A 15,749-nucleotide genomic window follows, 5' to 3' on the forward strand; every position below is an offset into this window, starting at 1 on the left:
GGTTTAAAACCTTTTCTCATTAAAATAAAGTAAGCATCATTCATGTATTTGAATTCAGGCCTTAAATCCATGATGATATATGTGACATTCATTCGACTATGATATAACTTACGTGGTCTACAACGACATTTCTTAATGGCCCGTACATCTGTTGCTTCTGCGTGACATGACTTGCAGTAATAAAATGCCCTATAAGTACCACAAAGCACACTGATAAAATGATCACTATTGACTAAAACGATTAAAAAGCACATGTATCATCAATTTAATTACCACAATTAAATCAAACCGATACATGTCAAACTGTCAATATTGACTACAAATATTAAATATTCTTGAAAATTAGTACTTCTATACCCAATGTAACATTCACTTGGAGCAAATATTAAAGCTAAAAGTCTTCAATCACTTTCATTCTGAATTTTGGGTCAGTCAATTAAAGGTCAATGTTGTCAAATGTGGCACACCTGGTAAGGCTTTTTAAAATTGTTACAAAAATCAATACCAATTTTAATGAACTCATTGAAAAGGGATAAAAACAAAACTCATGTGACCTAAAAAGAAAGTTGTCGTTCTTCGTGATACGAGGGTGTCCTCTTCAGTATATTCATTGTGGGATATGACTATGTTGGGAATGACCGTCCATTAACCAAACTTACATTTGATTTTATCCCTATTGTCTGATGGCAAATCTAGCATTGCACTGTATACCATTTTTCATATAATTTCTTATACTTTTATATTGCTTTAACTTTTTTCATTTATTATTGTTATTATAGGGATGATGGCCTAATGTAAAACAAAGTATGTTTGTGAAACATGAGGGCCAGCCCATGACAGCACAGCCTGTGATCACAAATTCCTGTCACTGGATAACAGTACCAACCACTTACAGATCTAGTTCAAAATACAAAATAAACAGTTTTCACTGTGCAAGTCAAGGTCAAGGTCACCAAACAGTATTGGAAAGCCAAATTGTCATTTTATCAAAATGATTACCCTCATTGGAAATGAAATCTTTTTTTTAAAAAGTGGGTTGAAATTAAAGTCACAAAATCAAATCACATCACTTTCAGAAAGCTTACACCCCCTCTCACAGAAAGCTTACACCCCCTCTCACAGAAAGCTTACACCCCCTCTCACTGTCAGAAAGGTTACATCCCCTCTCACATACATTTCAAAATTTATGTTTATATAAATATATATTGTTCAAGTTTTTCAAATGTGGTTTAAATGTCAAAGATAGGTTCACAACGTAAAAAACTATAGTATCATTGGATAAACCTTGTCAGAGGGTGACATCAAGTTTGATTGAAATTGGCTCAGTGATTCTTGAGAAAAGGAAAATGTGAAAAGTTTCCGGACAGACACAGATAACTGACATAAGGCGACCAGAAAAGCTCATTTGAGACAAAAATATTTGCCCTCAATCACAAGCAAATTGTAATTACAAATCTAAACTGATTTAATTTAGTGTCACCCTGTACTTACCGCTTGACCTCCTCAGCTGATTCTGCGATGAAGAATCCTTGAGTGGCATTTTCTATTTTTATCTTACTCCCTGGATTGATGGCCAGAGTGCTCTCCCTCCCATCTTCCTGTCTGACTTCAATTGCCAATAGCAACAACTTCAGTTTGGAGAAACACAACCTGCCATATAATGACACCAAAGTTGTAAGTTTCAAAATACTGTTTCTTTTGACATTTGATTTGTGATGCAAATCCCTCGAGTTACTAAATTATTTACAATTATGTTCATTTCAAAAGTCAATTCCAGTTTTCAAGTTAGGAATTGCTTACTGCATAATGAATCAGACAGCAGCGGCTGATCTAATCAATGACCTGAATAGGACAACCTGAAGCTACAATTTTACATAAACCCTGGTATAAAAAAAACCCTGCAAGTTAGGTAAGCTAGGCTTTTAAAAATAAACTTTCATTTCAGCCCCAAGTCAGGGAATTACATCTACATGTATTGTAGCCTTACAAACCTAACAACAGTGTGTCTGCTACAAATTTCTGCATCAGCTGTCACAAAGATACAGTGAAATCAGGTTTCCATGAATCGGCTTATCATTAATTATTGCTTATTCATACAACCTTTTCATTTCCCATGAATATCAAAACATACAAAAAGTTGTAATTATTTATAATGAAGGAAAATTAAGTCTCCCCAGTGCTTAGTTATTTGACAGTCACTGTATTTTTCCTGTGTAATGTGTCAGTCAACTAGAACCAATACCAGCACTTGCTGGCTTCTAGTCACTGATCACTGTACTTGTTCAGGACCACAAAATGAAATATTTTTGTCAGGGTTAGTGATTTTACATGAATATGGTGTTGTGTTTAAAACAAAAGCTATATTTTGTCTCAGTCAATCAAAGCCATAAGGGCCATTTTCTGAATGCAAAGTTTGATAGCATTTGAGTAAAAATATTGACCGACATCCATGAAGACCATACAGATTTCGTCAGCAGTACGCTACCACTGACATAACAGAGGTGGGATCAGGTGCCAAGGAGGAGTAAGCATCCCCTGTCGACCAGTCACACCAGAGGTGGGATCAGGTGCCAAGGAGGAGTAAGCACCCCCTGTTGACCGGTCACACCCGTCGTGAGCCCTTATTGACAGCCCTATGTCTTGATCTGTATCAAATATCTTGGAGCATGGGAATAGATATAGTATCATACATTAGGCTGGTATTTCAAAAGTTCATAATTGAGGTTTTTATTTTTTTGTTGTTGTTGGGGAGGGGGGGGGGGGGGGTCAAGAATTCAACTTTTGGTGCACTATTTCTTTATCCAGCAGGAAGAAACACTGTGATGAACTGTGGCAAATCTCACATTAGACTATAGTGCCATAGTTCCTTGCCTAATTAGACTTCATTTACATCTCAAGAGGCAGTCCTGTACTCAACTGAAATACTTCACACACCAACACTTCATCCCTAAAGCTTTCTACAGATCACATGCCAATTCCTTTTCCAGGGAATTTAAAGTCTATAAACCCTATTAATTAAGACTAACTATTGGTCACATCCATTTGCTTGGAATTTGAGTGAGATCAGGTTTCAGATGATTGTCATGATATGCCTTGATGTTACAGAGGTGTATCGGGTCAAAAGTCAAATAAGTATACAGTTTTTCCTCTGAAATCTACTGAGGCCATTCGTACAAAATTAAGACTCCAAATATAGGAAATCCACACTGAATGTGTAAATTTCCCAATTACTAATATTCAAGTTATCTAATTTTTTGGATAATTGAATTATTGGTGGTTGCTAAGTAACAATCAACCTTTTTGACTTCAGTACTGACATATATAGAGTGAAACGTGCAACGTTAAAGTTTAAGATTTAAGCATGTTTTGGCAAAAAAATTATAGTACAATTTCAATAAATCATTTCTGGCCCAACCTGACAGTCTATATGTAAATTACTTTAATGAAATCGATTACAATTATAGAATTTCCCTTAATAAAGGTGATGCATAATGCAAATATTTCAAGTGAAAATTGAACTTCACAGCAAGGTCAGAAAGTTATGCATTTCTTCATTTTTAACATCACAACGAAGTCAGAAAGTTAAGCATTTCTTCATTTTTAACATCACAACAAAGTCAGAAAGTTAAGCATTTCTTCATTTTTAACATCACAACAAAGTCAGAAAGTTAAGCATTTCTTATTTTTAACACCATAGGAGAAAATTGACCTCTACAGAATGTAAAGCCTTACTCTGCTGCCTCTGGGAATGTCATGCCATTGAATGACGAGGACAGGTATTCGGTGTACATCTCCATGGCCGTTCCTCTCATGTAATCGCACTGCCACTGCGGCATGTCTGTAGCCTGCAAACACAATCCAGTCTCAAAAGTCTTGCTCACAACATTACACACTGGGTGCAAATTTAGATGACCTTGACATATGATATGTTAACGATATGTAGTAAAATCTGAAAGATATTACCAACATGTACCGCGTGGAATGATTTAAATTGACGGGAACCGATGCTCGTGGACTTCTAGGACTTCAGTTAGGTATACATGTAGGTAAAATGTTGTGGATAAGATATCTGAACATTAGTAAATTTCACTCATTTTGTATTTAGATGAGTTCAAAAATTTGTAAGATGGTATATAAATTAATTTTTTTATGACACATGCAGGAAATATAGTATATGAAATGTATATTGTTCAATAACCAAGACCTAATGACTATATAGTATCTGTTCTGCAGTGCTATTTTCGATCTTATAAGAAATTTAATTATCATAATGATACATGTATCACTGTTTGACCGCATGCACATGAAAGTGAAAAATAAAAACATTGAATAACTCTGTTGTAATGCTATGTTCACCTGCAATAAAGTAAAATGTGTAACTTGTAACCCAAGTATATATACTTTTTTTTGATAAAGTGCAAAATATTTATGCATTACTAAAATCATAATACCATTAAATCAACAGCTGTTATATTGTGAGGCGAATGGTCGTCATTCCAAGCTATTTACAGAACCATGTCTAAACACTAAAAACATAAGTGTACAAAATATAAGCATCAAAGGAAATTAACAAAGTAATCAAACAATGCAGAACATAAATAATACGAAAAGGTCAAGTGTGTCGTGTCCCATAGATAAAGCTACAATATTATACATGTATCGAAGATTGTATCAGATTGCATAACCTATACTTATACATGTATCATTTGAGAATGCATGACCATTGAAAGAGCATACAAGAATGACCATTAATAATAAGAGTACACAAGACTGGCCTCTAAAATTTGGCAATAATTCATGGTCACTTTTATCAGTTGTTCAATATTTCTAAATATGTATAAAAATATATAGGTCAAAGTTGATGAATGTATGGCAATTAAAACAATAAAAGGTCAATGCTAAATGAATTGCAGCCATTATATCCATGCAAAGAGAGACTTTTAAAAAAGTCACAGAACATTTGTTGATGTGTTTTTATTTTGTAAACAGCAAGGCTGTCTAGAATTTCTAACATAGAGAATTCAGTCAGCATCCACATTATAATCAATAAATGTCTAATCTAATTACCAGTTATCAAATTGTACTTTTACAAACTTGGTGAAACACTCATTCTTACTGTCAAATCAATGTGAATTTCATCTCATTAAAATTAAATGTTAGATCCACTCACATACTTAATGGTATGTATACCAGCCAGTACATGTAACATCTAACTGTAATTAGATTGTGTGAAATGATCAATTTGTATTTTAGATTGAAATTAAATTTCTGGAAATCATAAGTAGAATTTTGCACTGAAAATGTCTGAATATTAAAATTAATGTACATATATGGATAGCTTTTCCCTGAATATTATTTTAAAATGTTTTATCTAAAGCTGGAATGCTACTGAATACTTGAAATTCACTTGATTTTTTTCATGTTTATAATTCTGTGAATTATAATGTTTTATGGGATACACGTAGTAAAGAGATCAGGGGTTGAAAGTGATTGCGAGTACACAAAGAATTCTATGTTTCATGAATTCACAGCTAGAAAATCATACGGCCATGACTGAACACATAAAATGTGAGCAGTACGTAACTCACGTAATTCACCATCTTCTGTATGTGATAAAGTTAATGGCATTTTTAGGTCATTACATTGCCTTAGCTTTGCCTTGAAGTAACACTATTCCCAGAGTCTGGAGGTTGAAGAGAATATTGTATTTTGAGGGTAGCTAAAGCTAACCAAAAACACCAGTTACTGTATTATTATATGATTGAATAAATAACAACATAATGATTGAGTATGGCTCTTAGAGCCTACAAAACAATACATGATCAGCCATCTTAGTATACAGTTAAAGTGCAAGACCTTATCAAAACGAATATGAGATGCAAGTTTACATTGAATGACCAAAAAATAATAACCAATCATATCAATTCCGAAATTCTCAATAAGAAATTTCGGTATGATGTTGGAAAAATCAAATGTTGTATTTACCTCAAAGGCACATAGAAGTGACCATATCATTCTAATGAATTAGTTTGTTAGATCTCAACCAGTCAGAAAGCTCTGAATCATTCAATAGCTATGCTCACTTATCAGGTGTGAGTAGAAATTATGAATGATTTTACACATCCTTCTTTGTTGGCATTCAAAAAGCTTTTGTTATAAAGATCATATAATTATGCTTGATCCATTCTATGCATCATACCTTGAGCATGCTCAGTGAAATACAACATGGCCGCTTACCAAAAGATAGAGGGATCTCAAGTAACTCTTCTACAGGGAAAAATGATGAAACAATATCAAAATTCAAAAACAAAATGGAGCATGAATAAAATATGAACAAAATATTGCAGTGGGCTCAGCAGCAAATGGATTGAAAAATATGTCCTACTATAAAATAATTCTGTATATATAATCAAAGCTGAAGCCATGCGGCACATTTATACATCATTTAGCAGTGTAGTGTGCTGAATCATTTATGTGTCATTTTACCTCCGGTGCGGGTATTTTTCCCTGTTGTACAGATGTGTTTTAAAGTTCAATATGCATTACTCTATATTACAAATATCTCAAAATGAATGCATTTATTTCTATCACAATTACTATTTCAAGGACATCACAAAATATTGTATAATAAATTCATAATGTACGTACTGCAATATATGTCTCAGAAATCAAATACTAAAACAGGAGGTAGGCTAAAGGAAGCAATGATGAGCTGGTAGGATGAAACATGGCAGTAAAGCCTTGGGGCAAGGATATGTAAACAACACTACAATAGCATGATACATCTTAGAGGAAAGATGTACAGGAAGTTTCACAGATATAAGGAAATTTTCAGTTGGCCAGGACAAAGAAACCAGTACGTGACATCAGTAACTTGTGAACTTACAGGTTTGTCTGATCTCATGGTGAAGAGATTCGCCATCAGAGTCGAGTAGCCGGGAGCTAGACAGCTCTGAGCTATAAATCCAAGCTTGAGCTCCGCCACACACACTGCGTCATCCCCTCTCTTCCAGTCCCAGCTCGGAATGTTCAGTAGATATGCCTAAAAATACAATGTCCAAGTTAAAAACGTCATCTTTTTTCAGTCCCAGCTCAGAATGTTCAGTAGATATGCCTAGAAATACAATGTCCATGTTAAAAACATCATCTTTTTCAGTCTCTGTAATGCTTAGCATGAGAATATAGTGTCATTATGAAATTATGTTCATTAACAAGATTTTTCCTCCATGAAATACAATGGTTTTTCCTGTTTTGTATGCCTATAGAAGGAAATATGTGCGACTTAATTATGTTCCCCAAACAAAGTTTGGGAACATATTGTTTTTACTCTGTTTCTTATTATTATTATTATTAGGGTCTTCCGTCTTCAGCAGAAGAACCTCTATTATTCTATTGTTGATTTTTCACTTTTCTTATTATTATTAGGGTCTTCCGTCTTCAGCGGAAGACCCTTCTATTATTCTATTGTTGATTTTTCACTTTTCTTATTATTATTAGGGTCTTCCGTCTTCAGCGGAAGACCCTTCTATTATTCTATTGTTGATTTTTCACTTTTCTTCTTCTTATTATTATTATTCTTTTTTTTTCTCCTTACCGATTTTTGTGCAGAAGATTTCTCGGAGATGGCTGGATCGATTTACTTCAAATTTTTAGGGTTGATGCGTTGCCATTTGAAGTTTGTACCGCCGTTTCAATTTTTCGAAAATCACTTCCGGTTGGGAGTTATCCCCCTTTTATCGATTTTCAGATGACCATTTTGTCCAGACAAAAACTCAAAAACGATAAAAGTTAGAGTGCTGAAATTTTCAGTGATGTTAGACGACATGTTGTAGTTGTGCACCTGGGTTTTCAAAATTTCCGGAAGTGCCTAGTATGGAAGCTCGGTAGGGGTCGAAAATGGAGTTTAAAAAAGTGTACAAGTTTTTTCCACGTTTTAAATCATAACTGTTTACTCGTAAATATTTTGTTTACACATATATAACAAAAGTTGTACAGTTTATTGAGATCTTTCGTGCCATATCAAGAAATGGGCCCATGGGCCTCATGGCTCGCCTGAACCATTGAATTTCTGTTACAATGATTAACTTTTTTCTCACGAAACTTTTGATAAGACATGTAGAATAAAAGTTGTTCAATTTTGCAAGATCTATCTAATGATATCTACAAAAAGGCCTCCGGGCATCATAGCTCGCCTGAACAGTCGAATTTGTAACACAATTAATAGCATTAATAACTTTTTTCTCGAGAAACTTTTGACAAGACATGTAGAACAAAAGTTGTTCAGTTTCGCAAGCGTTAACTAACGATGTTAAGAAATAGGCCTGCAGGTCTCATGGCTCACCTGAACAGTTGGGTTATTGTTGCAATCTATAACATTTTTGTCAAGAAACTTTTAATAAGACATCTAGAACAAAAGTTGTTCAGATTTGCAAGATCTTTCGAACAACATTATAAAAAAGGCCAACGGGCCTCATGGCTCGCCTGAAGAGTTTGCTTAGTGTCACAATCGATAATTTTTTTCTGGAGAAACTTTTTATAAGACATGTAGAACAAAAGTTGTTCAGTTTCGCAAGTGTTAACCTAACGATGTTATGAAATAGGCCTGCGAGTCTCATGGCTCACCTGAACAGTTGGGTTATTGTTGCAAGCTATAACATTTTTGTCAAGAAACTTTTAATAAGACATCTAGAACAAAAGTTGTTCAGTTTTGCAAGATCTTTCGAACAACATCATGAAAAAGGCGAACAGGCCTCATGGCTCGCCTGAACAGTTTGATTAGTGTCACAATCAATAACTTTTTTCTCGAAAAACTTTTGATAAGACATGTAGAACAAAAGTTGTTCAGGTTTGCAAGATTTTTCAAATGATATCAAAAAAGAGGCCCACGGGCCTTATGACTCGCCTTAACAGCCTGATAAATGTCACAATAAATAACTTTTTTCTCAAGAAAATTTTAATAACACATGTAGAACAAAATTTGTTTAGTTTTGCGAGATATATCTAGAATGATATTTTAAAAAAATAGACCTCCGGGCGACATGACTCGCCTGATCAGTCGAATTTGTATCGCAGTAAATAACATTATTAACTTTTTTGTCGAAAAAAAAGGCTGACCCCTTTAACTAGTGGCCGAGAACCGCAGAGATTCTTTAATTTATAGCACTTAAATGATCAATATTTGTAAAACATTACCGAAGCTAAATTGTACGTCTAGACAATATATTTGTATCATTATTTATGAACGAAAATCCCAGTCAAATTCTTATCTCATCACATCTAAATTTGGATGGAAGACCCACTCGTTGCTTGCAACGAGATCGAATCTAGTTATTATTATTATTCTTTTTTTTTCTCCTTACCGATTTTTGTGCAGAAGATTTCTCGGAGATGGCTGGATCGATTTACTTCAAATTTTTAGGGTTGATGCGTTGCCATTTGAAGTTTGTACCACGTTTCAATTTTTGAAAAATCACTTCCGGTTGGAAGTTATCCCCCTTTTATCGATTTTCAGATGACCATTTTGTCCAGACAAAAACTCAAAAACGATAAAAGCTAGAGTGCTGAACTTTTCAGTGATGTTAGACGACATGTTGTAGTTGTGCACCTGGGTTTTAAAAATTTCCGGAAGTGCCTAGTATGGAAGCTCGGTAGGGGTCGAAAATGGAGTTTTAAAAAGTGTCTCATTTTTCTCCACGTTTTAAATCATAACTTTTTACTCGTAAATATTTTGCTTAGACATATATAACAAAAGTTGTACAGTTTATTGAGATCTTTCGTGTCATATCAAGAAATGGGCCCATAGGCCTCATGGCTCGCCTGAACCATTGAGTTTCTGTTACAATGATTAACTTTTTTCTCACGAAACTTTTGATAAGACATGTAGAATAAAAGTTGTTCAGGTTTGCAAGATCTATCTAATGATATCAAAAAATAAGCCTCAGGGCGTCATGGCTCGCCTGAACAGTCGAATTTGTATCACAATTAATAACATTAATAACTTTTTTCTCGAGAAACTTTTGACAAGACATGTTGAACAAAAGTTGTTCAGTTTCGCAAGCGTTAACTAACGATGTTAATAAATAGGCCTGCGGGTCTCATGGCTCACCTGAACAGTTGGGTTATTGTTGCAATCTATAACATTTTTGTCAAGAAACTTTTAATAAGACATCTTGAACAAAAGTTGTTCAGTTTTGCAAGATCTTTCGAACAACATCATGAAAAAGGCCAATGGGCCTCATGGCTCGCCTGAACAGTTTCATCAGTGTCACAATTACTAACTTTTTTCTCGAGAATCTTTTGATAAGACATGTAGAACAAAAGTTGTTCAGTTTTGCAAGATCTTTCAAACGATATCAAGAAAAAGGCCCACGGGCCTTATGACTCACCTTAACAGTGATAAATGTCGCATAACGTTATACTCGTAAATATTTTGTTTAGACATATATAACAAAAGTTGTACAGTTTATTGAGATCTTTCGTGCTGTATCAAGAAATGGGCCCATGGGCCTCATGGCTTGCCTGAACCATTGAGTTTCTGTTACAATGATTAACTTTTTTCTCACGAAACTTTTGATAAGACATGTAGAACAAAAGTTGTTCAGATTCGCAAGCGTTACTAACGATGTTAAGAATAAGGCCTGCGGGTCTCATGGCTCACCTGAACAGTTGGGTTATTGTTGTAATCTATAACATTTTAGTCAAGAAACTTTTAATGAGACATCTAGAGCAAAAGTTGTTCAGTTTTGTAAGATCTTTCAAACAACATCATGAAAAAGGCGAACGAGCCTCATGGCTCGCCTGAAGAGTTTGATTAGTGTCACAATCAATAGCTTTTTTCTGGAGAAACTTTTGATAAAACATGTAGACCAAAAGTTGTTCAGGTTTGCAAGATCTTTCAAACGATATCAAGAAAAAGGCCCACGGGCCTTATGACTTGCCTTAACAGTCTGATAAATGTCGCAATCAATAACTTTTTTCTTAAGAAAATTTCCATAGGACATGTAGAACAAAATTTGTTCAGTTTTGCGAGATATATCTAGAATGATATAAAAAAAAAAATAGGCCTCCAGGTGGCATGACTCGCCTGATCAGTTGAATCTGTATCGCAGTAAATAACATTATTAACTTTTTTCTCGAAAAAAAGCTGACCCCTTTAATTAGTTGCCGAGAGGTAGAGAGAGTCTTTAATTTATAACATTTAAATGATCAATATTTGTAAAACATTACCAAAGCTAAATTGTACGTCTAGACAATATATTTGTATCATTATTTATGAACGAAAATGTCAGTCAAATTCTTATCTAATCACATCTAAATTTGGACGGAAGACCCACTCGTTGCTCGCAACGAGATCGAATCTAGTTATTATTATTATTCTTTTTTTTTTTCCTTACCGATTTTGTGCAGAGGATTTCTCAGAGATGGCTTGACCGATTTACTTCAAATTTTCAGGGTTGATGCATTGCTATTTGAAGTTTATATCTTTTTTTGAATTTTTGAAAATTCACTTCCGGTTGGAAGTTATCCCCCTTTTATCGATTTTCAGATGACCATTTTGTCCAGCCAAAATCTCAAAAACGATAAAAGCTAGAGTGCTGAAATTTTCAGTGATGTTAGACGACATGTTGTAGTTGTGCACCTGGGTTTTAAAAATTTCCGGAAGTGCCTAGTATGGAAGCTCGGTAGGGGTCGAAAATGGAGTTTAAAAAAGTGTCCATTTTTTTTCCACGTTTTAAATCATAACTTTTTACTCGTAAATATTTTGCTTGGACATATACAACAAAAGTTGTACAGTTTATTGAGATCTTTCGTGTCATATCAAGAAATGGGCCCATAGGCCTCATGGCTCGCCTGAACCATTGCATTTCTGTTACAATGATTAACTTTTTTCTCACGAAACTTTTGATAAGACATGTAGAACAAAAGTTGTTCAGTTTTGCAAGATCTATCTAATGATATCAAAAACTAGGCCTCCGGGCGTCATGGCTCGCCTGAACAGTCGAATTTGTATCACAATTAATAACATTAATAACTTTTTTCTCGAGAAACTTTTGACAAGACATGTAGAACAAAAGTTGTTCAGTTTCGCAAGCGTTAACTAACGATGTTAAGAAATAGGCCTGCAGGTCTCATGGCTCACCTGAACAGTTGGGTTATTGTTGCAAGCTATAACATTTTTGTCAAGAAACTTTTAATAAGACATCTAGAACAAAAGTTTTTCAGTTTTGCAAGATCTTTCGAACAACATCATGAAAAAGGCGAACGGGCCTCATGGCTCGCCTGAACAGTTTGATTAGTGTCACAATCAATAACTTTTTTCTCGAAAAACTTTTGATAAGACATGTAGAACAAAAGTTGTTCAGTTTTGCAAGATCTTTCAAACGATATCAAGAAAAAGGCCCACGGGCCTTATGACTCGCCTTAACAGTCTCATAAATGTCACAATCAATAACTTTTTTCTCAAGAAAATTTTAATAGGACATGTAGAACAAAATTTGTTCAGTTTTGCAAGGTATATCTAGAATGATAAAAAAAAAAGGCCTCCGGGCGACATGACTCGCCTGATCAGTCGACTTTGTATCGCAGTAAATAACATTATTAACTTTTTTGTCGAAAAAAAGGCTGACCCCTTTCATTAGTGGCCGAGCGCGGCAGAGATTCTTTAATTCATAGCACTTAAATGATCAATATTTGTAAAACATTACCGAAGCTAAATTGTATGTCTAGACAATATATTTGTATCATTATTTATAAACGAAAATCTCAGTCAAATTCTTATCTCATCACATCTAAAATTGGACGGAAGACCCACTCGTTGCTCGCAACGAGATCGCATCTAGTTATTATTATTTTTTTTCCTTTCGTCTCCGAGACCGTTGATGGATTTTCCTGAAACTTCACAGATTGAAGAAAACGATGGTACCTCGAGGCGTTTTTTTCATTTTTTCAAAATTCACTTCCGTTCGTGAGATTCGTCCGATTTTCCGATTTTTGAAAGCAACTTTGTCCGGGGGTAAACTTGAAAACGACTAAAGATAATCGAATGAAACTTTCAGGGATGATAGATCTATTTTCTCTATGGTGCATGCACGTAATATTTTTTGTGGCCGTCACTTCCGGTCGTCACCGGAAGTGATTACAAAAATCATCAATTTCAAACTTTTTTCTTTCAAATTGAAACCTATATCGGTTTACTAGGTCTCGTTCTAATTCTCAAAAAATGTTGATCCCACCGGAAGTTGAATCTCCAACTTCCAGTTATATCAAAGAAAGACTATTCATTCTCTTATTTTTCAGTGCCATAAATCTCGGTCATGAAAGTAGTTAATGAGTTGAGTTTTACATATATTATAGTCACTATAAATGTCTAGAGTAACGCCAAATATTTTTGGAATATTCAGTTCCGGTCGGCAAATACGGCTTATTAGCTGTTTTTGTTGATAGAGTCATCAAGATAGAGTCATCAAACTTTCAGAGTCAATAGATCTCACTTTGTAGGCGTGTAGTAGGGGGATAAGAATGTCGGCCGTCACTTCCGGTCGTCACCGGAAGTGATTAAATGAATCATAAATTTCAAACTTTTTTCTTTCAAATTGAAACCTATATCGGTTTACTAGGTCTCGTTCTAATTCTCAAAAAATGTTGACCCCACCGGAAGTTGAATCTCCAACTTCCGGTTATATCAAGGAAAGACTATTCATTCTCTCATTTTTCAGTGCCATAAATCTCGGTCATAAAACAAGTTAATGATTTGAATTTTACATATGTTATAGACACTATAAATGTCTAGAGTAACGTCAAATATTTTTGTAAAATTCACTTCCGGTTGTGAGATATGGGGTGGACATATTCAAACCTTGTTTTTTCAGTTTCTCAATAATGAATATAGATAGACGCTTAAAACTTGTAGAGTTGATCAACTAACATTAGTCCATTGTACACATACATTCAATTTTTTGGTCCGTCACTTCCGCTCTCTACCGGAAGTATTTGAAAAAATGTCGATTTTCCGATTTCTTCGAGTGATTTCTCAGAGATGGCTGGATAGATTTTCTTGAAATTTTCAGGAATAATGTCTTATGAAATGACTTTGTTGTGGTTTTTTTTGTTTTTCCAAAATTCACTTCCGGTAGGAAAATATGGCCGATTTTCTGTTTCTCAAACGAGATTTTGTCCAGCATTTTTCTTGGAAAGGGTAAAAGATAGGTTCATCAACTATTCAGGGATGATCAATCTCTGTTTGTAAGCATGCAATAGGGTGTTGAGCATGTCGACCGTCACTTCCTGTCGTCACCGGAAGTGATTGAAATAATCGCAAATTTCAAACTTTTTCTTGTAAATTGAAACTTATACTAGTTTATTAAGTCTCTTTCAAAATGTCAAAAGAATATTGACCCCGTCGGTAGTCAAAACGATTACTTCCAGTTTCTTGATAAAATGCTTTTTTACTTTTTGTCTCTTTGTCCTCACAAATCTCGCTTATATTTGAAGTGTTTGATATGATTTTCACATGTCTTAAGAATAGTATCAACTTCTAGAGTTTTGACAATTTCGTTTTTCAAAATTGACTTCCGGTCGGTAGTTACCTACTACTTTTTCTTTCTTTAGTCTACTTGTTTTTGTTCAGAACTCTTCAGAGAGAGACGTGAAAATTTCAGGGAATATAGACAGTAAAGAGTCACTGTCATTCATAGGAAAACGTATGTGAATAGTACTTCCGGTCGTCACCGGAAGTTACGAGAAAGGAGTAAAAAATTCGATAATACACTTCTCATTTATTGTTAAAATACATTCTCTGATATATTTAAATGGTTTTCGTAGGAACAGAAAGTTCTTTACCGGAAGTGGTATAACGGAAGACCTACTCATTACTAGTAATGAGTTTCTAGTTATTATTAAGGTCTTCCGTTTCCAACGGAAGACCTTCTAGTGATTCTACTGTTTATTATTATTATTATTTTTTTTTTTTTTTCCCTTTCGTCTCCGAGACCGTTGGATGGATTTTCCTGAAACTTTCACAGGTTATAGAGAACGATGGTACCTCGAGGCATTTTTTTCATTTTTTCAAAATTCACTTCCGGTCGCAAGATATGTCCAATTTTCGTCTTTTTACAAGATATCTTGTCCAGCGTTTTTCTCAGAAACGGTAAAAGATAGAGTCACCAAATTTTCAGAGTTGATAGATCTCACTTTGTAGGCATGCAGTAGGGGGTTAAGAATGTCGGCCGTCACTTCCAGTCGTCACCGGAAGTGATTAAAGGAAACGTGAATTTCAAACTTTTTTCTTTCAAATTGAAACCTATTTTGGTTTACTATATCTGGTTCTTATTCTCAAAAAATGTTGACCCAACCGGAAGTTGAATCTTCAACTTCCGGTTATCTCAAAGAAAGCCTATTCATTCTCTCATTTTTCAGTGCCAAAAATCTCGGTCATGAAACTAGTTAATGAGTTGAGTTTTACATATATTATAGTCACTATAAATGTCTAGAGTAACGTCAAGTATTTTTGTAAAATTTACTTCCGGTCGGCAAATACGGCTTATTAGCTGTTTTCGTTGTCCAGCGTTTTTCTCAGAAACGGTAAAAGATAGAGTCACCAAATTTTCAGAGTTAATAGATCTCACTTTGTAGGCGTGCAGTAGGGGGATAAGAATGTCGGCCGTCACTTCCAGTCGTCACCGGAAGTGATTAAATGAATCATATATTTCAAACTTTTTTCTTTCAAACTGAAAACTATATCGGTTTACTAG

General features: G+C 34.7%; 1 protein-coding gene across 8 annotated transcripts in view; it reads right to left on the reverse strand.

Moving 5' to 3' along the window:
- Nucleotides 1-15,749, reverse strand: part of LOC125668783 (calcium-activated potassium channel subunit alpha-1-like) — an 89,270-nt gene that overhangs the window by 26,580 nt on the left and 46,941 nt on the right. For 4 of the 8 annotated variants that reach the window (XM_056164367.1, XM_056164369.1, XM_056164368.1 and 1 more), the window contains exons 11-16: nucleotides 6,887-7,042; nucleotides 6,238-6,267; nucleotides 5,589-5,603; nucleotides 3,733-3,845; nucleotides 1,492-1,650; nucleotides 113-189 (exon numbers count right to left, since the gene is read on the reverse strand). In XM_056164367.1, coding sequence (XP_056020342.1) covers nucleotides 113-189; nucleotides 1,492-1,650; nucleotides 3,733-3,845; nucleotides 5,589-5,603; nucleotides 6,238-6,267; nucleotides 6,887-7,042 — 550 coding nt within the window. The remainder of the gene's footprint in view (nucleotides 1-112; nucleotides 190-1,491; nucleotides 1,651-3,732; nucleotides 3,846-5,588; nucleotides 5,604-6,237; nucleotides 6,268-6,886; nucleotides 7,043-15,749) is intronic. The other 4 variants (XM_056164375.1, XM_056164372.1, XM_056164371.1 and 1 more) reach the window with 2 other exon arrangements.

This window comes from Ostrea edulis, chromosome 4 (assembly GCF_947568905.1).
Source record: "Ostrea edulis chromosome 4, xbOstEdul1.1, whole genome shotgun sequence".
Lineage (NCBI taxonomy): Eukaryota > Metazoa > Mollusca > Bivalvia > Ostreida > Ostreidae > Ostrea > Ostrea edulis.